Source organism: Clarias gariepinus, chromosome 5 (assembly GCF_024256425.1).
Source record: "Clarias gariepinus isolate MV-2021 ecotype Netherlands chromosome 5, CGAR_prim_01v2, whole genome shotgun sequence".
In the NCBI taxonomy this organism is placed as follows: domain Eukaryota; kingdom Metazoa; phylum Chordata; class Actinopteri; order Siluriformes; family Clariidae; genus Clarias; species Clarias gariepinus.
Window position 1 is genome coordinate 4449703 of NC_071104.1, and position 26196 is coordinate 4475898.

Consider the following 26196-nt stretch of genomic DNA (forward strand, 5'->3'; position numbering starts at 1 on the left):
ATTAACATTTAAAGCTAAACTTTAAGGAAAAAAACAAAACAAACAAGGTCATTTAATTTCTCTGTTTATTAAAATAATTTTTATTCTTGGCACTTTGTGTAAATATATATTTCTGAGGTAAAAAACAAAAACCTGTAACGTACTGAAACAGCACAACATTTTAATCTATAAACATCTCAAACAGGTTTTCATGATCAACCTAGCAAGATATACTGTATGCACAACAAAAAATGTAAACAACTTCATATTAGTGTGTAAATTTCACACAAAGTGACCTCGAGGCCAATGTGGCTGTTATAATTATAACTATTATTATTATTAATATTATTATTATTGTTTTTAAAGCTGTAAGGCACTGTGATAAACAGGACTTCACATTTGTTACTGATGTGATAAAGGACCTGGAAAATGCTACAGCTTTAACATCCATATAAAACCTTAGAGTCATTTTAAATCCCCAATTTCAGCTGTTATTTAGAGTTATTGCTACAACATTGATAGCACAACCTCAGACTTTGATATCCGGTGCTTGTTCTCCTTTAGAGACCTGCGGTAAGACGCGGCTTGAACCGGGCACCAAGTTCCTCCAGCGCCTTCATCAGCTCGTCCTCCTCTGACGAAGAGGACCTGGTAAAAGCCAGAGGCAGGTGTGTGGCCACTGGGGTTCTGTCTGCAGAGGGGGACAAGGACACATTCAGAACAAAAACTGCCATGCTGTATCAAGACAACACTGTGAGAGGCGCACGCTGCATGAAGTCAATGACCAGAGACAGCTCATGATAAAGGTTCAGTTGTGTGAGAAATGTCAGTGTGAGTGACTCGATTCAGGAAGCCACCAACAGGGTGACAGTGATCAGTACAGCAGTGCAATCTCATTACCTTAAACTCACAATGAGGAATCCACGCACTTTACACAAGACTAGATCTCTTAAATAAAAAAAAACAGGCATTTCCTTAAACAGTGAATATTAACTGTGTGAAAATCTTCTGTGGCATAATAATCCATAAAGAATTTGCAGAGTCTAAAACCGGTATAGAACGCAACCCAGCTGGAATATTGTTCTTAAAATGTTACAGGCATTAGGACTGAATGAAGATGCGAAAAAGTTGAGCGAATGTCTGTAACATAATGGTGCAAAAAAGGTACATAAAAATAAAATCAAAACAACAGCTCAAATACAGTGCGGTTTGGGCATTGCACTGCTTAGGAAAGAAAAGCTCTCCAATCCATCACAAGGCACCTCATTAACACACCACGGACAATCTGGGAATGCAGATTTGTCTAATCTGCATGTTTTTGGACTTGGGGAGGAAACTGGAGAACCCGGAGTAAACCCACCAAGCACAGGAAGAACATGCAAAGTTCACGCACACAGGCCCGAGACGGGAATCGAACCTAGAATCCGGAGGTGCAAGGCGACAGTGCTAACCACTACATGACCGCGCCCCCTCCACCTTTGTGTATGTCTTTATTTGTTTTGTGTACAAACATGTTCCTATGTGCGGTCAGAGAGACAAAAACAATATTAATACCAAACCGATGGCCTGAGTGGGACTCAAACTCCAGACACTGCCCAGAGAGCAACTATGTGTGTATCACTGGACCACTAGGAGGCATGATGTGGATGCTAGTAAATGCATTTACATAGGAACAACTTATAACAATATAAATCTGCAAAGTAGCCAAAGGGGTAAAAACACTGTTTGTGCATTATTCATTAGCAGCATCTTACAGCCGAGTGATTTGGGAGCTAAGACGCACCTCACCCGAAAAAAATTACTAGAAATTGTAAAATGTATGTAAAACAGATAGGTAAAAAGGTGAAAAAGGCCCGGCAGCGTCTCTACCACCTCAGACGCTTGAGAGACTTCAGACTGCCCTCCAAGGTGCTCAGGAATTTTTACTCCTGCGCCATAGAAAGCGTCCTGACGGGAAACATTACGACCTGGTTTGGAAACAGCATCATGCAGGACAGACGAGCTCTACAGAGGGTGGTGCGATCAGCTGAACAAATCATCCGCACCGAGCTCCCTGACCTGCACTCGATCTACAGCAGGCAGTGCTGGACCAAGGCCAGGAAGATTGTGAAGGACCTCAGCCATCCTAACAATGGACTGTTCTCTCTGTTGCGGTCTGGGAAGAGATTCCGCTCCCTGAAGACCAACACAGAGAGACTGAGGAGGAGCTTCTTCCCGCAGGCCATAAGGTCTCTCAATCACACCACAATACAGGACTAATATCATCTCTTTTACAACCAACACTGACTGGGCATTCATGGACACTATGGACACATTCATGCACACTTTTGCACTATATACTTATACTTTCATTTTTGGACCACTGCACAAATCACTTTAATAATAAGACACTTTAATAAGTCACTTTATGCATATTTGCACACCTCAGTCATTTCTTCATTTCTGATTTGGACAAATTTCTATTTTCTTCTTTTATATTTCTATATTACATCTATTGATATTTTGTTCTTATTTGTACAGTATATTTTATTTTATTTTACTTGTACAGTATATTTTACGAGTTAACTTTATTTTCTAACGTATTTCCTTTATTCATATTTATTTCTTATGTTTAAGCTTTTATTTTAAGGTCACTGGCAGTCGAAAAAGCATTTCACTGCATATCGTACTGTGTATGACTGTGTACGTGACAAATAAAATTAGAATTTTAATTTTAGATATACTATGTTAAAAACTCTCTCTGATGTGGTTGGATGTTAAATGGATGTTAATCGGCATAAACGCTCCAAATAAAGGTTTATTGTTTTGAGGTTTGTATTTGCAACGCTGTGTTCAGGTCTTTTATTTAATGTTATCTCAACACTATTTTCTCATTCTAACTTTTAAAAACAATGTTGAACATCATTGCAATGTTGTTACAACTATATTAGAACACTCTTTCAAAATTAGGGATGCTTGTCTACAAGGTTCACAAACTCGTTTACTGAAGACATTTTGGCCTGATGTTTCCAATCTAGCTAAAAAACATGAACAAACAAACAGGAAATGAGTTATTTAAAACTTACAATGCTGTATAACCACATTCGCAGACTTTCCTCATGTTTCACTTAGTACACGACCTGAACAAAGGGAAGTATTACTCACCCTGGAAGAAGAGCCCGCTGGGATGTTTCACGGCTGCGTCAGACAGGGCTAACCACGCCACCGTGTCGGCTCCTTGTGCTTCTGTGCGTAACTTGGTCTTCATTTTAGCGTGAAAATCTGGCATGGACGACTGCACCGCTGCACAGTCAAAAAAATATTCTTTTATTAAATCATTATTTCAATTACCTTCAATTACGCTCTTTTTTCCTTTTGCTGATCACGTGGTCAGAAATTTAATTCATAATCACTAGTGACAACCACAGAACTCTCTCCTTCTCTCTCTTTCTCACTCATTCTTGCTTGCTCTCATGCTCTTTCTTGTTTTCTTGTTCCAGCTCTCACATTCTCAAGTTCTAGTTCTCACGCTTTCTCTCTCTCTCTCTCTCTCTCTCTCACCTGGCGTGTCGGCCCAGCCTGGATGCATGGATGAGAAATGAATCTCTTTGTGCTGACGAGCCCAAACCTCTGTCATTATCACCTGCTGCCTCTGAACACAGAAAAATATAGAAATACAAATAATAACATAATAATAATAATAAATAAATAATAACAAACAAGAGACCAGAGATCTTCATACTTCAGTAGCAGCAAGCTATAACAGGTAGCATGAATAAATTATAAATAATGTTAAAACATGTAACAGACCACATAATGTGTGTTAATTAAATGATTGTTATTTAAATATTTATTTCACCTTAAATATTCAAACTAAGAATGTTACATAAAATCTTTCAGACTCATTAACAACCAGGTAACAACCATAAACACATAAAGATGGTGATTATTTAGTTAATTTTACTGTATTCTTAAAAAACTGTCAAAATAAAAAATTAATTATATATATATATTTATTTATTTATTTCAGTTACTTGTTTCCGTTCCCGATGGCATAATGCTGTAATGCTGGTGTAAAAGTGTAATGTACCATAGTGTTGTTACTTAATTACCAAATACCATACATGTAATTTATAGTTTTGAAATCTATATTATTGTTCTAGAATGTAGAAAATGAAAAGACTAAACAAAAAAAAAAAAAAAAAATGAATTAGAAGGCGTGTCCAAACTTTTTAGTGGTCTTGTTTTATATTTTCAAACAGAAAATTCAGATTTCAGCCAATATTAAATATTTCCAGTATATATACCTTGTTTTAAATACCTTGTTTAATGTCAATGGTAAGTAAGAGTAAGAGTGAGTGAGTGAGTGTGTGTGTGTGTGTGTGTGTGTGTGTGTGTGTACCTTGTTTTGAGCGTAAGCCATCGTTCCATCGAAAGTGCCTTTTTCAAACTGCAGATCAAGGTCGAGTTTCTGAACCAGCATTCCTCCTGACGATACAGTGATCTAATAAACAGTTATACTTTAACAAGTGACTCAAAACTATCAAGAAAAAGGAAAAAGTACATGTCTAAAAACTGATACTTAAATAAAAATGAAAATGAAACCAGTTGCTTTTACACTAACTAAAAAATGTTTAATATTTGATCAGGTTTATTCTGGAAATTTGGCTAAAATTTATACAATTACTTTTGTTAGTTTTATTATGACTTTCCTTGTGTTTTTTTGGAGTAGTATCAATTAATTAATTTATTCATTATATACAGCCAATTTAGGCTAATCTTGGACTTCTGGCTATAGGCGGCTGGGGCGTCATCATATCATATTCTCCTGATCTCCTGATGATAGTGGCGTTCCTGTTATTTAGCTTAAACACACTAAACAAGTGTTAGATATAATGTTAAATTTAACCTATCTATCAAATTTAAATTTTGGATATTTAACTTAAATTCAGCTATTGAAACATTTGGGTAAATTTTATTTATATTATTATTATTATTATTATTGTTATTTATTGCATAATTTCACCCAGTCTTTATTATAGGTTCTTAACTGAAAATGCAGATGCTTTTTGATTTTGTTTCAAGACTTTTTGAAATTATTAAATACATAAATAAATACGTCAATTAAATAAATTAATATATAAACATTTATTATATAAGATTGGTCTATCCATAACAAAGATCAATAAATACTGAATTTTTCTCATATCTGATGTTAATATAGAAATCATACAATTTAGGATTAAATAACTACAAGATATTTTTAAACACTATTTAAATAGCTGAATTACATACAAAATTTGAATTGTCTCACAATTAATTATTTCTTTGTTCTTTTTTACACGTATTCACTTCTTTGTCAAAGCAATATAATGAATAACATTCTGCAAAACCAACCCTTCACATTTTTAAGATTAAAAATTAATCTGTAATTCTGTTACTCTGAGAGCGGACATCCTGAAATACACTCACCACTCTTGGATCTTGAGACTTTTTCAGCTCAGGAATCAAAGCCGTGGTCAGGAGGAATGTTCCTGTAACAGGACCAAAAACAAAGTTCACAAAAAAGTTTTATTTCTAATCTGTTGCCAACTACCCTACACCACTGTATGCTTTCAGAAATTATTCAGACTGAGGCCCAGCGACTGAAAAGCCTTCACACTTCCATCAGTTTGAAGCCTGATAATCTCACACCAAAGTCGTCAAGAGATGGGGGTGGGGGGGGTGGAATGAAATTTATTAGTAATTAACCTAAACACCTTTTTTTCATACCAAGTGTGTTGGTGGCAAAGTTTTTCTCCAAGCCATCCTCGGTCAGCTCTCGCTGATTCACCATGCACCCTGCGTTGTTAATCTGCACATGAGTAATAAACCATATCACCTATTCACTGTCATTTATAAATCACATTAATTATATTATAGCATTACGATAACATTCTATCATTTGTGCCTATTCAGTCAGGTTCACCGAATTTTCCTTTTGTTTTACCCCTCCAAAATGCCTCAGTTCAGTTAATTATTTAGCAAAGCACAACAGAGTTCGTTTACTAGCGGAGTGCAGTCGGTATTGTATATGAGGATGTGTTGCGCCTGCCGCCAGAGAAAGCATTGTCTCTGCCACACACACAAAGAATCATCCTGAACAAACTCACCAGCACGTTCACGCCGTGATTCTGAGAGAATGAGCTGGCAAACTCCCACAATGCTCTGGGGCTCGACATGTCCACAATGTGCACATGAACATTCTGGAAAAATCAGCACAAGTAACAATCAAGTTAAAGAAGTAAACCCACCTTTAAACAGAATTTTAGTTTCCTTCATACTGCAGGAGTCAACAATTCTTTAAAACATTTAAAATGAACTGTAGCAGAAAATGCAAAAAAAAAAAAAAGCAAAATATTGGGATGAACACATGTCTTTCGGAATGACAGGAAAGAATCAATGCAATGGTTTTGAGAATAAAAATCTCTCTTTTTACCTCGTTTTTGCTCTGCTCCACAATGTGCGCCCTCGCCTCATCCGCACGACTTTTATTCCTACACACCAGGTGCACTGTACCACCTGAGAAAAGAACACCATGTAGCTCAAATGTCTAGGATCAGTTCTAGACTGGGACTAACTAAAAGTTAGTGCATCATCTGACCATATACGTCTAAGAAAACCCCAACTTTGTGTGCTCTGTTCATCTGTAAAGGTCTCACGGTGTCAGAGTCCCTGTGTATCATCAGACAGTTACACAAGCCGAGGCTTTACCCATTAATTTTATTTAATCTGATCAATTACTTTATTCTTCGGTTCATGAGCATTTATATTAAAATTGTATGTCCTGCGTGGGTCACTCTACTTTTAAATAACAAATATATAGAGGTGGGGACTACCTTACGAACATTTGAGTTTCGAATTTCTGCAGATGTAAACAGACTGCAGTTATTCGAACATTCGTAGATGCGAACAAATCACAGAAGTAGCTCACGTGTATTGGAAAAAATAATAATAATAGACATTGCAGTGCACCAGATACCAATATTTAAAAAACGGCCTCACTAGTTTCATGTCTGTCCTGTTAAGCTGTCCTGATAGTAAATAATCCTAATTTCAGAAAATACTCAATAAGACAAAGTTCACAGTCAAATACAGTGGAAAACAGCTCTGAGACAAAATGGCGTCCCCTCGCGATTTAAAGACACGGAGACAACACTGTTACATTTTATTGTGAGATTTAATTTCTTAGGTGAGAGGATTGTTTTTGGCCACATGATGGCAGTGTGGGGAAAGGGGACAGAGATTTAATCATGTGAATTAGTATGCTTTACATTGTATTCATGTCAATGGCGTATAAAATTCACTCTGTCTGACCTAAGAACAAATTCAAATCCCAGAGCGAAACTCGTTGGTAAGTTGGGGACAACCCGTACTCATTGGCCACTTAACTAGAACATGCACACACAAAACATGACTTGTGCAGTTCTCTAATCAGCCAATCACAAGGCAGTGGCATATCACATAAAATAATCGTGACACAAGTCAAGAGCTTTAGTTATTGTTCACAATAAACATCAGAATGAAGAACAACTATGAGCTCTGTGACTTGTTTGATGGTCTGTGCAAACCCAATTAAAGCCTCTTAGTAAAAGATTAACAAATGCACAAGATTTTATAGAAAAGTCATTCTCAAAAATATCTTTCAGAGAAAAACAAATAATTGATGATTAGATAATCAGATAGATTAGATATTCACTACTGGTAATAAATTGCCCATGAGAATGTTAAAAGGCTGTTAATGTTAAACTGTACCTCGTTTGGCTATTTCCAGAGCGGTCGCTTTGCCGATCCCGCTGTTAGCACCCGTGATGATAAATGACCTGCCGCTAACATTTACGTCCAGATCAGAAGCCACAAAATGTCTTGCTGCTGCCTCATAACCGCTCCTGTTAGTAACAGATACCATAAAATATAACTTTATTTATGTTTATAATTTTCACCCAAATTTACAATACTCCACTTCTTTAGCTGTGAAAGCAAAATACAGTAGAGTAGTGTGTATTACAATTACTTACACACACACACACACACACACACACAGTGTTCCTACTGCACAATAAGCCTAACAGTGAGCAGGTGGGAAGAAATCATAGGAGAAATGTACACTGTACAGTGTCAGGATGGCCGAGCGGTCTAAGGCGCCAGACTCAAGGTTTAATCCTTCTCCCTGTTCAGAGGAGCATTCTGGTCTCCCCTGGAGGCGTGGGTTCGAATCCCACTTCTGACATGAGATTTTTTTTGTCAAATAGAAAAATGTCTGTGCACGGTAAATAAAATCAAAGGTTTTTTTTTAAAGCATTCTTAGAGCTAGGTATTTACTTACAAAGTTGAAAGGATGTTAATATACAATCCATTTTACAATCTATTTTTGTTGTAAGTGAAGATGCAAGCATACATCACAGTGACCAGTAGTGTGTGTGTTTGTGTGTGTACAGTGAATTCCATTTCTGACGTTTTTAATGAACAATAAAAATATTTTTGAAACAAATTTTAGATAGTTCAAATTTAGATAAATTTAGGTAGTTACAAATTTCAGGTGGTGTGAATGTATATTAATGTGGCATATGTTCTCATCCTTTTTTTTTATCTTGAATGAATATGTCTTAATTTATAGCAAAAACATCAGAACAGTACTGGCTGTTCCAATACTTTTGGAGGGAACTGCATAAATATCTCTCTCTCTCTCTATATATATATATATATATATACACACACACTGTAAACCCTCAATTCAATACCCAGCTTTTTTCTTAATATTTTATTCTATAAAGTTTTTATTTTACTTAATATGTACAAGCAATGATTTACGTAAACAAAATCGGGGAAAACATTTCATGTCAGAAGTGGGATTCGAACCCACGCCTCCAGGGGAGACCAGAATGCTCCTTAGACAGGGAGAAGGACTGAACCTTGAGTCTGGCGCCTTAGACCGCTCGGCCATCCTGACACTGTAACACTCCACTGTTCTGTCTGGACACAGAGAGTTAAGAGGATGTTTTATACCAGCGGGGGAAGACTGTCATGTTTACGCCTTTTTTTCCCCTTTAACAGCTGTAATGTTCCAGACTTCAGATATTACTTATGATCAAGAGGATTCTGGTCATGCCTTTAAATCATACTTCTTATAGAGATAGCTTCTTTTTTTTTTTTTAATCTATGAATATTATCACGTGACAGCAGCACAGGACATAAATGCAGATATAAATCAACTGCCGCCTCTAGAAGCGTCACCGCCTGAAGCTGCTGACCTGCACGAGTGAAATAATCTCCCTTACCTGGTGTACTCCTGCAAACCTTTCACAAACCAAACCGCGTTTCTGTAAAACGACATTCTGGAGCCTTCTGAGCGTGAAAACACACACTGATATAACACGCCGACTGCTAGAACACACACGCTGATATAACACACAGGATGATATAAGACACACCGTTTCATAAACATACTCGGTGACCCTAACACAAGGCGAACTTCCGGGTAGAACTGTTCGAACAGCGGAGTCGACTCGTATTTGATTCTTCTGGTTGGGGCCAAAAGCGGTCAGATTTGTATAATGTGACGGGAAAACAAACGTCTTACAGGAACAACAGAACCGAGTTATGTCTCACGTTATACCAACTGTGGGAAATATTTATTTCAGACTTTGGGGTCGACTCTTCTGAATCGATTCTTAAGCTTCGAAATTAATATTTTGACTTTGGGAATCGACACGGAAGGTTGCGTTCCATTCCGAACACCCTTGACAGGGTGCTGCCTACTCCCTACTTCGTGTGCAGTAAATGACTGGTTAAGGGAACCTCCCTCAGCAAAATTCCACTATTCGAGACACCTTAAAATGTCACCAGCAAAGACGTCACTTCCTCCGTGCGTTACGATGGTAACGTAAGCATCTTGCGTACCTGTCGCTGCTGCTGGGGAAATTTTACATTACTGATATAAATATTCCATATTTAATAAAACAAAAACTGGAAAAAATTATAAAGGGTATACTGTTGAAACGTGTATAACAAATAAATGATTTTATTATTTTACAACATGTTTGGAGAAATTATTATTGTGCTGATCACTAGCCTATATAATTCTAAGAATTTATTGATAGAAAATAAAATTTAATAAAAATATTATTTATTGTGCCGTAGTAATATGATGTCGTCCTTGATAATAATTATAATAAATAGATATAACTTTGGGCATTGCATTGGGCAGCAAATAAGCTCACTCGACTCTCCAGCATTCTTTCCGGTGTAAAAACGCTACATTGGTGTCAGAAGTGGGATGGAGAGTAACGGGTTCGAGCGCACAACGGAGGACCTTCTGAACAAGGCTACCCGTCGCGGCTAGGCAACGAGCAACTCTCCAACGTTTCGCGGCGAGGCCGAGGCACGGGACAGCGTACACCAGCAGCCGCTAAACTAGCTCCGGGAGGACGCGTGGTAAGCCGCGCTGGGCTTTACATCGACTGTGTGCTGGATGGCGCCTTACTGCGGGCGCTCGTGGACACCGGCTCCACTGTTTCGCTGCTGCGCTCTGGATTACTGGGGCAAAGCAAGCGTGTTTGCGGACGGCCTGATCCTGCCTTCAACATCTGCACCGTTGCTGGGGGCTACGTGAAGGTAAGGGCGTGTCGCACAGCGCGAGTCCAGGTGGGTGGACGGACTTATTCCCACGGGTTCGTTGTGGGGAAGGTCGAGGAGGACTGCGTTTTGGGGTTGGATATTTTGGGTAGATGGGGTGCGGTGCTGAACTTGTCCAGCGGAACTCTGCGTGGTAACTTCGGGGTAGCCAGGTTGCTCGGACCCAAACCACAGCCGGACAGGTTAGCAGCACACACCCGAGGGGCGGAACTTCCGGTAGCAGACCGAGCGGGAAATCTGCGCGCTAACACCGGCGCTTTACCTCGCCGGCCGGGCAGCAAAGCGCGTGGCCGGTACTGCGAGCTAGTGGAGCGCCGTGTCGACGTAGAACCCTCGACGCAGGACGTTCCCCCCGTGCAGTCCTCCAGGCCCTCCGGTGGTGATCAGCCGTCCGAGCCAGCGTGCAGCCGTGTTACTGCATCACCCAGAGCGTCACCCGCAGTCGCTCCGCCGGTGTCACAGCTGAACTGTGAACCGCTCATCGCCAGGCAGAAGGGCCCCACCCAGCGCTCGCGGGCACCGCTGCAAGACTTTCGGGTGGGGGCACCTATGGGGCGAATGGGCGTAGACACTCACAGCCAGGGGCGAGATTTTGCTGCTGGCGAGCAGGTGTGGGTGTGTTCCGAGAGGGGGCTCTCGGCCGGGCGTGTGTCTCACTGGGTGGGCCCCTGTACGGTAATAGCTCGGCTCTCCGATGTCATCTACCGGGTGCGGTTGGCAGGGCGGGCACGAGTTTTGCTCCACCGGGACCGTCTTGCGCCTTGCCAGCCGCACGCCGGGGAAACATCGAACTCTGTGGAGGCCGGACCGCCTCAGGACTATGTTCGCGTTCATCCCTCACCTGCCAAAGGACGCCGGCGTTCCCACCGCCAGCGCCGACCGCCTCCACGCCTCCGAAACAAAGTTCGTCATGGTGACCAGGGATGGTCACAGCTCGGGTGGGGGCAGTGTGGCGTGGGCGGGGCGGCGGCTGACGACCAGCATGCCTCGCGGGGATGTCGGTGTGTTCACCATGATGGGGAAAGGTGTTTGGGTTAGTGGCTTCGGCCCTGTTGGGTGTGTGACGTGTGAAATGTGCTCCAGTTCAGGCTGACGCTGAATTGGATGTAGGCTCCTGAGTGAAGGTGCTGCTCATGCCATACCTGCTGTGTGCCTAATAAAGTACTCCCAGCCATTGCATTGGGCAGCAAATAAACTCACTCGTCTCTCCAGCACTCTTTCCGGCGTAAAAACGCTACAATATATAAATACCTTCTCAAGCTATAAATTAAACGCATTCTTAATCAAATTAATATTGAAAGACCTACTTATAAGTAACTTATTTTAAAGTAGATTATAAAACCGGATTCATAACTGTTCATAGCATCACCCTCATTTAACATTTTTATTTTAATTATGGCGCAAATTAAACTTCAGGCAGATATAAAAGGTACTTTTCATAAAAAGTAAGTTTCATAAAATTTTGTTCAGCTATTTTGCATGATGCTGTGCCATAATCTGGCTGAACAGACAGACAGATAGAGAGATATTTTTCTGAGGCTGGTTTTAGCTCTTTATGTTTCACACATTTTATAACTTCTGGTTTAACCCTTGAATCATCTAATTCTGTTCTATCATCTATAAATCCTATTAATTGCTCTACTGCATCTCCTCCAACTGTCCCTCATACTACGCTACTTCCCTCCTCCTCCTCCCAAAGTTTCATTTTGCGGTCCTTTTTAGAGGAGGAGGTTCTGGATGAATTGCTCAGGCTAGATTCCAATAAATCTGCTGGGTCTGATGAGGTGGATCCTGTCTTTTTTTAAATTGCTGCCTCTATTATTGCTGTTCCAATCACAGATATATTCAATTTATCTTTACACACAGGCAAATCCCTTGTGCTTGGAAGTCAGCGTTAGTGTTCCCTCTTTTTCAGGGTGGTGATTGGTCAGATCCCAAATGTTACAGACCCATTTCTGTTTTGCGATGTATCTTTAAGGTTTTGGAAAAACTTGTAAATGGTCAACTCACTGAATACTTAATGTTGAGCATCTTATCACCTGCTCAATCAGGATTTAGAACTGGGTTTAGGTGTTTAACAGCAACTCTTAAAGTCTTAAATGATATCTATTCTGCATTGGACTCTAAATTGTACTGTGCTGCTATTTTCATTGACTTGGCCAAGGCCTTTGACTCAGATTTGTCGGAGAAGCCAGTATCATAAAGCCTATCAATAAGACGTTTGTCAATCACAAACGTCTTATTGATAGGCCTAATGATACTGGCTTCTCCGAAAAATCTTTGTCTTGGTTTTCTAATTATCTAAGTGATAGAGTGCAGTCTGTGAAATCTAACAACTTCTTTCCCAGCCTTTCCCAGTCACCAATGGCGTCCCACGGGGATCAATATTTGGACCTATACTTTTTTCTATTTATATTAATACTAAAGCTAATTCTGTTACAGATTCATTTATCCATCTTTACACCTACGATACAATTCTTTACTCCACAGGTCCTTCCCCTGCTGCGGTTTGGGCACCAGCAGCTGACATGGCACCCCAGACCATCACTGACTGTGGGTACTTGACACTAGACTTCAGGCATTTTAGCATTTCCCTCTCCCCAGTCTTCCTCCAGACTCTGGCACCTTGATTTCCGAATGACATGCAAAATTTGCTTTCATCCAGAAAAAGGACTTTGGACCACTGAGCAACAGTCCAGTGCTGCTTCTCTGTAGCCCAGGTCAGGCGCTTCTGCCGCTGTTTCTGGTTCAAAAGTGGCTTGACCTGGGGAATGCGACACCTGTAGCCCATTTCCTGCACACGCCTGTACACGGTGGCTCTGGATGTCTACTCCAGACTCAGTCCACTGCTTCAGCAGGTCCCCCAAGGTCTGGAATCGGTCCTTCTCCACAATCTTCCTCAGGGTCTGGTCACCTCTTCTCATTGTGCAGTATTTTCTGCCGCACTTTTTCCTTTCCACAGACTTCCCACTGAGGTGCCTTGATACAGCACTCTGGGAACAGCCTATTCGTTTAGAAATTTCTTTCTGTGTCTTACCCTCTTGCTTGAGGGTGTCAATGATGGCCTTCTGGACAGCAGTCAGGTCGGCGGTCTTACCCATGATTGCGGTTTTGAGTAATGAACCAGGCTGGGAGTTTTTAAAAGCCTCAGGAATCTTTTGCAGGTGTTTAGAGTTAATTAGTTGATTCAGGAGATTAGCTTAATAGCTCGTTTAGAGAACCTTTTCATGATATTTTACGGGAGACTATTACGGGATGTTACAGGCTTACAAACTGACACGCACGCACTCACGCACACACATAACAGCTACAGATAGACACTCTACCTTCCCCATATCCAACGCCTTCGTGTGCTTATTCCCTTCAGTGTGGGCAGGCGGAATCGGGACCAGCGCTCTCTAGCTGCAGGGACTGGAGCTGTTTGCCTACATTGGACATTTCCTATCCCCTGTACCCTCATCGTTGCAATGTTTATGTCTTGTACATGTTTTTTTCTGTGCTTGTTGCTGAGGTATTTTTTGTACCCCTGATCGCACACTGCCCTTTTCGAAGGACAGTCTGGGAGGGGATTTTTTACCCTCGTTATCCTAATGTATCTTATTCCTTTTTTTCTATGATGGCGCCCTAGGTGGCTGACGTCGCGACTCTGTGGTCGAAAAAATAATTTCGCTGCATATTGTACTCTGTATGATTGTGCATGTGACAAAAAATAAATTCTTGATTCTTCTTGATTCTTCTTGATTCTTGATATGCTTATTATTTGAGATAGGAATTTTGGGTTTTCATGAGCTGTATGCCAAAATCATCAATATTAAAACAATAAAAGGCTTGAACTACTTCACTTGTGTGTAATGAATCTAAAATATATGAAAGTCTAATGTTTATCAGTACATTACAAAAAATAATGAACTTTATCACAATATGCTAATTTTTTGAGAAGAACCTGTATATATACACTCAACAAAAATATAAACACAACACCTTTGTTTCTGCTCCGATTTTTTATGAGATGGACTTAAAGATTTAAAATTCATTCCAGATACACAATATTACCATTTCTCTCAAACATTGTTCACAAATCAGTCTAAATGTGTGATAGTGAGCACTTCTGCTTTGCTGAGATAATCCATCCCACCTCACAGGTGTGCCACATCAAGATGCTGATCTGACATCATGAGTAGTGCACAGGTATACCTTATACTGCCCACAATAAAAGGCCACCCTGGAATGTGCAGTTTTTTTTTGCTTTATTGGGGGTCTGGGGACTCAGAACCGGTCAGTATCTGGTGTGACCACCATTTACCTCATGCAGTGCAACAAATCTTCTTCGCATAGAGTTTATCAGATTGTCAATTGTGGCCTGTGGAATGTTGGTCCACTCCTCTTCAATGGCTGTGCGAATGACAAGATTCTGGTGTAAAATTTTCATTATACAATTAACTATTCACAGTTACCAGAACAAAAACAGATGAAAAAAATACAGTATAAGCAGTACCAAAATAACTTCAATATATTGAATAAATTACAAAAAAATAAAATACATAAATAAATATTTATATAAAAAAGAGAAAATATACTAAATAATTAGGGGGGGAAATCATAATGTTTCATTGATTAAATCTAAATGTTAAGACAATAACAGAGAAGATTTGTGATTTAGAAAAATCTAGCTTAGAAAGAAAGTTTTGGCAATTATTACATTTGACTTTGCATGGTTAAAGATGTTATGACTTAGGGTGTACTCACTTTTGTTGCCAGCAATTTAGACAATAAAGTCTGCATGTTATTGTTAGAGGACAATAAAGCTGCACAATGAGTACTTTAAAGTATATCTAATTTTAATTTCTATAATAATGGCCCTTGTAATAAATTGTCCTATATAAAGTGGGTGCTAAAATGTGAGGGGTGTACTCACTTTTGTGAGTTACTGTAATTAAATAAAATAAAAGCCGAAAAAAAGCATTTGCCAGGTCCTGAACATTGCTAAATTGATGATCACTGCTCACTTACTGCCAACATCAAAGTGTACATTGGAAGTATTAAAAGCATTAGCCACTTAAACTTTCTATATTGTTGTCAATCAAGAGAACTAGCTTGTCTCAAGATTGCTGGTATAATTGTAGGTTTTGACAAAACAACAAATGTGGAGATAAAATGGCAAAACAGAATAAATGAACTATTTTGATATGTGTATTGCATGAATGTGTCCATGATTGTCCAGTCAGTGTCAATGTTTAAAAGATATTACTCCTGTGTTGTAGGGAATATTTAATTTTTAATATGTTTCATTGTATTCTGTGTGCATGAGAACAAAGTGATTTTCTTCCTTTTCTCACGACACAAGCTGTACTTGCAATAAACACATTCTATAGTAGTTTATGTTAAAGGTCGTAAAACTGTTAAACGCTCGTAAATGGAGAGCTACTGTTAAATTTTCTGTCTCTGTGATTTTTGTTTCCTAGACTAAAGACGTGCTGCAGTGATGTTCAACCCGTGATGTGACATAGAGAGAGTGACGTGACACAGAGGGATCGTCTGGGGTTGCCACTGAACGACTTTACTTCTGCTATTAGTGTAGCATTTCTGGTGGTGTCTTAGCGCCTCGTAAGGTGGGACGAGTGCAGATTGGGCGTGCCCGCACTCTGAGCACTGTATCGTCAAGAAAGGCAATAGTTCACCACTAGTAGTTATTTATGAGTTTGCACTCAACCTGTCATGTTTCTGTGGATTTTTTTCGCTGTGTGCAAAATCTTTTGTATAAGTATGTTTCAGGTTATGTTCCTGCGCCGCGTCCGATGACCTATTATCCGCCGGCGACTTCTTGAAAGCTCTGAGTTTTATTCAACGATATTTCTTATGAATAAAAGGGGGGAATTGTAGGGAATATTTGATTTTTAGTATGTTTCATTGTATTCTGTGTGCATGAGAACAGAGTGATTTTCTTCCTTTTCTCACGACACAAGCTGTACTTTCAATAAACACGTTCTATAGTAGTTTATGTTAAAGGTCGTAAAACTGTTAAACGCTCGTAAATGCAGAGCTACTCCAAAATTTATGTTCTTCCTTACCTTATCTTTTAAAAGCATTCCAGACTGGATGTAAACACTCCTGCATCCACCTTTTCTTTGGTTCTTTGTGTGTGTGCGTATATATACTCCTGTCTCCCACAATAAACTTTGAACGTCTCACTGAGCACTGACTTGTGTGTATCATTGAGGGGTTCCCTGGTACCAGGCGGGACAAGCAGAATACAGGAAGAGCACTGAGTAGACAAAAGGAGGTCTACCAAAATTCAAGAAATCCTTACAATTTGGGGGCTCGTCCGGGATACCTCTAATCAGGTGAGTGCTGCTTTTAAATTTTTTTCTTTATAAGCATAGAGCAAGCACGCTCCCTGGTTTTTGGTATCTGGACCATATACAGTACGGGGAAGGATTGTCTTGGGGCTTTTACGCCTGTTTAGCACGCGCTCGCTTCTGAAAGGTTCCTTGAACTGAAGCATAGTGTGGAAGCTGTATTCTGTTGCCCGCTCTTTGTTATTGTCTTTGTTGAGCTCTTTGTTGTTGTCTTTGTTAAAGTATTGTGTGTTGCTTGTTGAAGATATAGTTTTTTTCTGTCGCGGGTTAATTCACATTTATAAAATGGGTCATAAAAATACAACTACTTATCCAAAGCCGGACCCAGAAGAGGTTCCGCGTGACTGGATGAATAGGTGTGGACTTACTTACTTTACCACACCTTGGCTTGATAATTTATCAGGGTGGACTGAACCACAATCTCAATTTTTAACCTATCCACGAGGAGGTACTTTTAAGCCTGAATATCTAGCCTCTGCTTACTCTCAGATATATGAGGGTATGGGTGATCCAGGTTGAGATTATCCTTACATATGTTCATGTTATCAAAAATGGGTAGAAATGAAAGCTCTTTGGGATAAATATTTAGACATAAAAGAAACTAAAATACAGAAGAAAAAGATTCCAAAGGTTACATCTGAAGCTAAATTCAAGCCGCCTGTTCACTCAACCTTTCCGATCCCTCCTCCATATTATGCTGACATAGTAACGTCAGCATCTAACCAACTAATTGTTAAAAAAATCGATCCTAATTTGAATCCCACTAATCCTTTTGTGAGCTGCCCATCTGTGCCTGTCTCCCCTGTACCCACAAAACCGTGCTCACCTTCGTCAAAAGGTCCAAAAATCCTTCCACCATCCGTAAGCACGCTGAAGGACATTATTAAGATGCTCCCTTCTCCCAACAAACCTTTGCATTTTGTTGATATGCTGATAAAGGCTTCTAGGCACTGTCAGCTCGTGGGTGCGGATTACCGCTTTATTTTGCAATCGGTTTTGGGAGATGGGTACGATGAGGCTGATTTGATAAAAACAGTAAAATGCTTAGACCCTGAAAAAGACACATGGACTGTAGTGGTGAAACAGGAAGACGTAGAGGGTGGGGGAAGACGGAAAAAGAAGGAATAAGACTTTCATTGGGGTAATTCAAATGAGGCTATGAAACTTTTAAAAGATGAGCTAACTACTTATTGAATTTTGATTGTGTAAAGCTGCTTTGTGATGATGTAAATCGTTAAAAGCGCTATACAAATAAAATTTAATTGAATTGAATACTTATCTTCTTGCACGTCAACAAGCTAGTCAAGATCTGTCGCAGGTAACTAATTGTAGACAAGAAAAGAGTGAGACTACATCCAGGTTTCTTGAGCGGTTTTGAGAGACCTGGACCCTTTTGGGTGGTATGCCTCTCCCTGAAGAAAACCCTAACCCACTTTTCCTTACAACCTTCTTAAATAATTGTCAACCAGAAATCGAAAAATTTTTAAAGTTTCAATTGTCAGATCGTTCTACAATGACTATTAAAAAAATAGGTGAGCGTGTGAGAACACTAGAAGGAGATGGTATTTTAGAAAATAAACAAGTGGCATGTTTGTTTGTGGAAAGTGAGGTATACAGAGGTGGAAAAAGGGAGGTAGAGGAGGCCGAGGAGGCCGAGGAGGCCGTGGAAGAGGTAGAGGAGGTCTGCAGGGTCAGAGTGTACCCCGTAAATCTGGTTATTGTTATTATTGTTATAAAGAAGGTCATTGGGCTCGTGAATGTCACACGAAGGCCCGAGATGAGGGACGTAGTGGACAAAATGTGTATAATCAATTGAATGATGCTAATGAGGTGTTTTCTCCTAATCCTTCCCAGCAGCCACCACAGCGAGTACAAAAACAACAGCAATATAGACCCAATCCCTTCTTAGGGATGCAGGTAGGAGCATATGATGCATAGGGATGCCCGCAGAGTTCCAGCCCCGCGATGTTACCCTGTACTTTCGAGTCACCTCAGGTTAATGAGTTGCCCTTTATAGAATTATGTATAGATGGTTCCATATTCTCTTTCTTGGTTGATACGGGAGCCACAATGTCGTCTTTGGGTCGTGATTACGAGGGGCCGCTCTCAAATAAAAGTATCAGCTCTGTGGGAATTGAAGGGGTTGCCCAAAGAAATTATTTTACTCCCCAGTTAACTGTAACATGTCCTTTAGATAAGGGAATTCATCTTTCTCATCGTTTTGTTTGCATGCCTGATTGTCCTTTTAATCTGTTAGGTCGTGATTTAATGAGCAGGCTACACATGTCCCTGACTTTTTCTGGCGCGAAACTCACTGTTGAAGTGCCTGATTCAGTTTCTTTCTCCCACTTTACAAATATGCGTGTAAATAATTGTTTCCTTTCTTCACGGAATAGCTCTCTTCCTGCTGCCCTTGAATGTGTGCCAAGCAGTCTGTGGGCTGAACATAAGAATGAGGTGGGGTTAGTTCACTGTGTGCCTTATAAAGCTAAATTAAAACACTTGCAACCTGTGTACATCAAACAATATCCACTCTCCGAGGCCAAGGCTTCAGGAATAGATGAGATTTTAAGCTCACTGCTCAAGCAGGGTGTTGTTAAACCATGTGCTTTCCTATCTAAAACTTTAGATGCTGTGGCACAAGGTTTGCCTGCCTGTCTCAGGGCTGTGGCCGCCTGTGCGGTGATGGTACAAGATGCTGAGAAGATTGTTCTCTCTCATCCTTTAATTTTGTATTCTCCACATCAGGTTAAACAAGTGCTACAGAACCTTCAAACACGACATATGACGGCTCAGAGACGGTCTGGGTATGAGATTATCCTTTGTTCTACAAGTAACTTAGAGATAAAATCCACCTCTTCTTTTGACACCCTTGGATATGCTCTGGCACGCTTGATCAATGCACAGGACGACACGTTAGTAGATACAGATCATGACTGCTGTTCAGAGATCATTCACTCCACTAGTATACGCCCTGATCTGTCTTCTACTCCATTAGCAACTGGTGACACTCTGTTTGTAGATGGTTCTTGTTCAAAACCGTATGATGGGAAATTTCTCTGTGGTTATGCTGTGTGTGCATTGCCAGATATAACCATTGAAGCTTACTCTCTTCCTTTCTCATCTGCTCAGGCAGCTGAACTTTTTGCTCTAACTCGTGCGTGTGTTCTTTCTGAGGGAAAAGATGTCACTATATACACTGATTCTCGTTATGCTTTTGGTATCGCTCATGACTTTGGCCGCATCTGGCAATCCAGGGGTTTTCGTTCTGCTGAGGGTAAGCCAATTTCTCATTCTTCTCTAGTTCAGGATTTGATAGACGCATGCCATCTACCTAGTACTCTCGCTATTGTAAAAACTAAGGGTCATTCTTCTGGTGACTCTATGGAAGTGCAAGGTAATTCTTTAGCTGATTGTATTGCTAAAAAAGCAGCTCAAAAACAGATTTTCTTTCCTAACTCTGGTTCTGATTTGATCAAAACATCCTTTCTTGCTAGCTCTTTGATTCCTGATGTAGATTTATGGTCTTTGCAAGCTTCAGCCACGCCAAATGATTCCTCTTTTTGGCAAGCTTAAGGTGCCTACGTTGCTTCTGATGGTTTATGGTATTGTGCTGATGATCGTTTGTGCCTGCCATCTCATTGTCTTTCGTTCCTCGTGCGCGAGTTCCACGGTGTTACACATCGCGCGCGAAGGGGGGTTAAGGAAGATATGAAAAAACTCTTTTGCATAGCCAACATGCTTGGAACAATTGATTCATTAATATCTAGATGTTTGGTGTGTGCTCAGAATAATGTGACAAAGGGTTTAGGTAAACACGAAAGTCTTCCATTACCTACTGCCCCGTTTGCAGAGTGGCAAATTGATTTTACGCATATGCCTGCATGTGGCACATTCAAATATCTTCTGGCTTTGGTAGACAAGTTTTCTAGGTGGGTGGAAGCTTTCCCGTGTGCTTGTGAGAATGCAAAGGTGGTGTCCCGAGTCTTAGCGAAAGAAATAATACCTCGTTATGGCGTGCCTCATGCTATTGACTTAGATAAAGGAACACCTTTTACATCTCAGGTAACACAGAATTTGTGTAAATATCTTTCACTGTCCTGGTATTTTCACATTCCTTATCATCCACAGTCATCAGGTATAGTAGAAAGAACAAATAGGACAATGAAAGAAAAATTGACTAAAGCAATGCAAACCATGGGGAGTAAAAACTGGGTTGATCTGTTACCTGCTGTTCTAGCTGAAATGAGAATGACACCAAGAAAAGACGTGCACATGTCCCCACATGAAATTATATTTGGCAGACCCTTTCCCGTGCCATGGAGGAAAGGTAAACCCGCGATAGGAACAACTGATCTTGATTGTAAATATGATGGACCAGCAGAAATAATCGCAATTACTCGTACTGCTGTCTTAACTGATCTTTTTCCACAGTGGATCCATGCTACTAGGCTGAAGAGATGTCCTGTCGGCGTGAGACCAAAGGATGAATAAATGCGTGTGTATTATTATCTTTCTGTCTCTGTGATTTTTGTTTCCTAGACTAAAGACGTGCTGCAGTGATGTTCAACCTGTGATGTGACATAGAGAAAGTGACGTGACACAGAGGGATCGTCTGGGGTTGCCACTGAACGACTTTACTTCTGCTATTAGTGTAGCATTTCTGGTGGTATCTTAGTGCCTCGTAAGGTGGGACGAGTGCAGATTGGGCGTGCCCGCACTCTGAGCACTGTATCGTCAAGAAAGGCAATAGTTCACCTCTAGTAGTTATTTATGAGTTTGCACTCAACCTGTCATGTTTCTGTGTATTTTTCGCTGTGTGCAAAATCTTTTGTATAAGTATGTTTCAGGTTATGTTCCTGCGCCGCGTCCGATGACCTATTATCCGCCGGCGACTTCTTGAAAGCTCTGAGTTTTATTCAACGATATTTCTTATGAATAAAAGGGGGGAATTGTAGGGAATATTTTTAGTATGTTTCATTGTATTCTGTGTGCATGAGAACAGAGTGATTTTCTTCCTTTTCTCACGACACAAGCTGTACTTTCAATAAACACATTCTATAGTAGTTTATGTTAAAGGTCGTAAAACTGTTAAACGCTCGTAAATGCAGAGCTACTCCTAAATTTATGTTCTTCCTTACCTTATTTTTTAAAAGCATTCCAGACTGGATGTAAACACACCTGCATCCACCTTTTCTTTGGTTCTTTGTGTGTGTGCGTATATATACTCCTGTCTCCCACAATAAACTTTGAACGTCTCACTGAGCACTGACTTGTGTGTATCATTGAGGGGTTCCCTGGTACCAGGCGGGACAAGCAGAATACAGGCTGAGCACTGAGTAGACAAAAGGAGGTCTACCAAAATTCAAGAAATCCTTACATGTGTGGTGTGATGTGATTGAGAGACCTTATCGCCTGCGGGAAGAAGCTCCTGCTCAGTCTCTCTGTGTTGGCCTTCAGGGAGCGGAATAGCTTCCCAGACCGCAACAGAGAAAACAGTCCATTGTTGGGATGGCTGAGGTCCTTCACAATCTTCCTGGCCTTGGTCCAGCAAACCAGGTCATAATGTTTCCCGTCAGGATGCTCTCTATGGTACAGTAGTAGAAATTCCTGAGCACCTTAAAGGGCAGTCTAAAGTCTCTTAAGCGTCTGAGGTGGTAGAGAAGCTGCCTGGCCTCCGAGGTATCGGAAGCTGTCCACTCTCTCCACTGGGCTCCTGTTGATGATGGGTGTCTGGTAGTTCCTCTCCTGCTTTGTACTAAAGTCCACTATCAGCTTCTTTGTCTTGCTGACGTTCAGGAGGAGATTGTTCCTCTGGCACCAGTTCTCCAGATTTACAATCTCCTCTAGGTAGGCTGACTCATCATTGTTGGTGATCAGGCCCACCACGACAGTGTCGTCAGCAAACTTGATGATGGCGGTGGAGTTGGTAGTGGCCACGAAGTTGTGGGTGTACAAAGAGTACAGCAGGGGGCTCAGAACACAACCCTGGGGGGCTCCAGTGCTGAGAGTGAGTGAGGCTGAGACATGTCCGCCCATCCTTATTGCCTGTGGTCTGCCAGTCAGAAAATTGGAGATCCACTGGCACATGGATGAGCTGAGTCCCAGGTGCTCCAGCTTGGTGGTGAGTGTGGAAAGAATTATGGTATTAAATGCAGAGCTGTAGTCAATGAAGAGCATTTTAACATAATTCCCTTTTTGTCCAGGTGAGTAAGTGATGTGTGGAGGAGATGAGAGATTGCATTTCCTGTGGAACGGTTCTGGCAGTATGCAGACTGTAGTGGGTCGAGTGTGTCCGGTAGTGAAGAAATGATGAAGTTTCTGACCAGGCGTTCAAAGCACTTCATCACTACTGAGGTGAGGGCTACAGGGCGATAGTCATTGAGAGAAGTAGGATGAGGTTTCTTCGGAACAGGAACAATGATGGACTCTTTGAAGCATATGGGGATCACCGACTGAGATAAAGAGATGTTGAATATCTCTGTGAACACAGGTGCTAGCTGGTCTGCGCAGGCTCTGAGGATACGACCTGAGATGCCATCTGGTCCTGCTGCTTTCCTGGTGTTCACTCTCTTGAAGGCTCTCCTCAAGTCATGCTCGGTGAAGATGAACGCGTTTCCGGTGCTGGCAGTGTCTTCCTGTCTGCAGCCGTTAGCGCCGCTCGCATTAGCATCGCTAGCGTCTTTAGCTGCAGCCTCGAAGCGAGCAAAGAAAGTGTTCAGCTCGTCTGCCAGAGTCACGTCCGCGTTCGTCATTGTTGGTGTTTTATAGTTCGTTATTGTCCTTAATCCCTGCCACAGGCTCCTAGAGTCACTCTGTTGGAGCTGTGACTCTAGTTTTCTCCGGTAGCGCTGCTTCACCTCTTTCACCGCCTTCCGGACGCTGTATGACGCAGCCTTGTATGGTTCCATGTCCCCGGACGTGAGTCCCGTGTTGTAGGCAGCGGTGCGAGATCTCAGAGCGTCGCGGATGGTTTTATCCACCCACGGCTTCTGGTTGGGAAACGTTCTGATAGTCTTTATCTCTACGGTTTTGCCCACTAGTTTCCCAATGAATCCCAGAACCGCTTCCGTAAACACGCTGACGTCATCTTTGGAGCTGGAACATGTCCCAGTCTGCGTCATCGAGTGCGTCCTGTAACGCGGCCACCGATTGGTTCGTCCAGCGCGCGACCTCCCTCTGAACCAGAACTTCCTGTTTCAGCCTTTGTTTGTATTTTGGCATAAGAAGATGGCGGCGTGGTCGGATTTACCAAACGGAGGACGAGATTGTGCCTTGTAGCCGTCCTGGACCGTTGTATAGCAGTGGTCCAGTGTCTTTTCGCCCCTGGTGGGGCAGGTGATGTGCTGATAAAAGTTCGGCGCTGCGCGTTTGAGGTTGGCACTATTAAAGTCCCCCGCCACAATAAGCGCAGCGTCCCGGGGGTTGTGTTTGGTGCTGTGTGAGTGCCTCATACAACACGCATAAGGCAGTGTCCGTGTCCGCTTGTGGTGGAATATAAACGGCGCTGATTATGACCGATGTAAACTTCCGAGGTAGATAAAAAGGACAACACATGAGGGACAGTAGTTCCAGATTTGGTGTGCAGGAGCATGTGAGAGGAACAACGCTCGCGCTGTTGCACCAGCTGCTGTTCACCAGCTGCTGTTCACCATTAAACACACGCCGCCTCCCCTTGACTTCCCCAAGTCCCATTTCCTGTCCATGCGGTGAACCGAGAAGAACTCGGCCGGCTGGATGGCATGGTCCGGCACCGCTGGGTTCACCCATGTCTCGGTGAAGCAGAGAGGATTGCAGTCCCGTATGTCTCTCTGGAACTTTATCCTGGCCCTGAATAGGCAAATGCCTATTACTGCGGTTTTGCCCTCTTGATTCATATCCACATGGATGTTCATTCTGCAGAATTAGAGTCTGAATCAGCAGAATTCTGAACTACCTGTTTCACAGAGTGTGTTAGATACCTTTTAAACCGAACGTCCGACAAAGCCTTGACATCCAACTTTAATGATCTTGCAGAGAGACGACTTTGGCTTAGTTCTGGCACTCTATCTTGCATTTCCAGTCAGCATCGTTCTGTAGAAGGCCAGATGACTTCACCTCCTGATTTAGTTTGCTATTGTCCTAAGATTTGACAATGGACATGGACATCCTTGTGCTGCTAAGAACACTACTAAAATCAAGTTACATGACTTTATCCGGATGTTGGAAATGGCCAGGCCATTCATTCCTTGATACAATTTTCTACAGTTTGGAGAACACTGCTGTCTGTCTTCTACAGGTAGGCCATTGTATGGTAGGAATTAAAGTGGAGCAAATTTTAAAAAATGTTACTTTCTGTGTAGTATCCAGACAGAATAACTGCAGAGCCATGTAGTCTCTGAAATTATATTTAACCGTCATCTGATACAGAATAGCATTTTACAATTGAGGTTAGCCCTTTCTCATCCATTACTCTGCCAACTTTCTAACTACTATAGTTACTTATCCACAATGTACTTGGCTAGCTGAGCTGAATTGGTGTTCTTTGGCTTGAGACCTCATCAAATTATGTCTACTGTCTCCTGGCATATGGTACCAAACACTACCAGTGATAAGACCTCTGTTGAAATAGCTTGGCAGGTGTCACGATGGCCAAGCGGTCTAAGGCGCCAGACTCAAGGTTAATAACTTTCCCCCTGTGATTAGGAGGATTCTGGTCTCCGATTGGAGGTGTGTGTTCGAATCCCACTTCTGACATCTGTGACTATTCTAAAATAACTTGCATGTATTTTGGCTTACCTGGACAAATGATGGCACCTGGATGTCCAATCGAAAGGTGGCAATGCAATATAACAGGCAATCTTCTACTGGGTAGCCGGCTCTTCTAGCATTCTTGCGGAGTCGATTTTGACATGTGCCAACTACCCTTAATATGTTGCACTCCAAGGACATTTCTTCACTGCAGTGGCATTGCCTAATTGCAGTTGCCTGTTTTAGTAGGATGCTGGGTGCTGCCACACAACAAAATTGCTTCAGAAATAGTTTGAGGAACATGACACAGTTTTCAAGGTGCGACGCACATGCCGATTACTGCGGTTCTGCCCCTTTTGACTCATATCCACATGGATGCTCATTGTGCAGAATCAGAGTCTGAATCAGCAGAATTCTGAACTACCTGTTTCACAAAGTGTGTTAGATACCTTTTGAACCGAACGTCCGACAAAGCCTT

General features: G+C 41.5%; 1 protein-coding gene and 2 non-coding genes across 3 annotated transcripts; 1 reads left to right on the plus strand and 2 right to left on the minus strand.

The window, feature by feature from the left end:
* Nucleotides 1–52: 52 nt before the first annotated feature.
* On the minus strand, nt 53–9470 carry dhrs12 (dehydrogenase/reductase (SDR family) member 12). The gene is made up of 10 exons (XM_053496019.1): nt 9276–9470; nt 7753–7886; nt 6437–6519; nt 6111–6203; nt 5731–5812; nt 5431–5492; nt 4361–4462; nt 3520–3610; nt 3124–3261; nt 53–670 (listed from the first exon to the last, which is right to left on the minus strand). Exons 1-10 carry the CDS (start codon nt 9440–9442, stop codon nt 540–542), a joined length of 1083 nt encoding a protein of 360 aa, XP_053351994.1. The 5' UTR covers nt 9443–9470; the 3' UTR covers nt 53–539.
* trnal-caa (transfer RNA leucine (anticodon CAA)) lies at nt 8115–8227 on the plus strand. Its single transcript has 2 exons — nt 8115–8152; nt 8183–8227. It is a non-coding gene; the product is annotated as a tRNA-Leu (tRNA).
* On the minus strand, nt 8836–8947 carry trnal-caa (transfer RNA leucine (anticodon CAA)). Its single transcript has 2 exons — nt 8910–8947; nt 8836–8880 (listed from the first exon to the last, which is right to left on the minus strand). It is a non-coding gene; the product is annotated as a tRNA-Leu (tRNA).
* Nucleotides 9471–26196: the final 16726 nt, after the last annotated feature.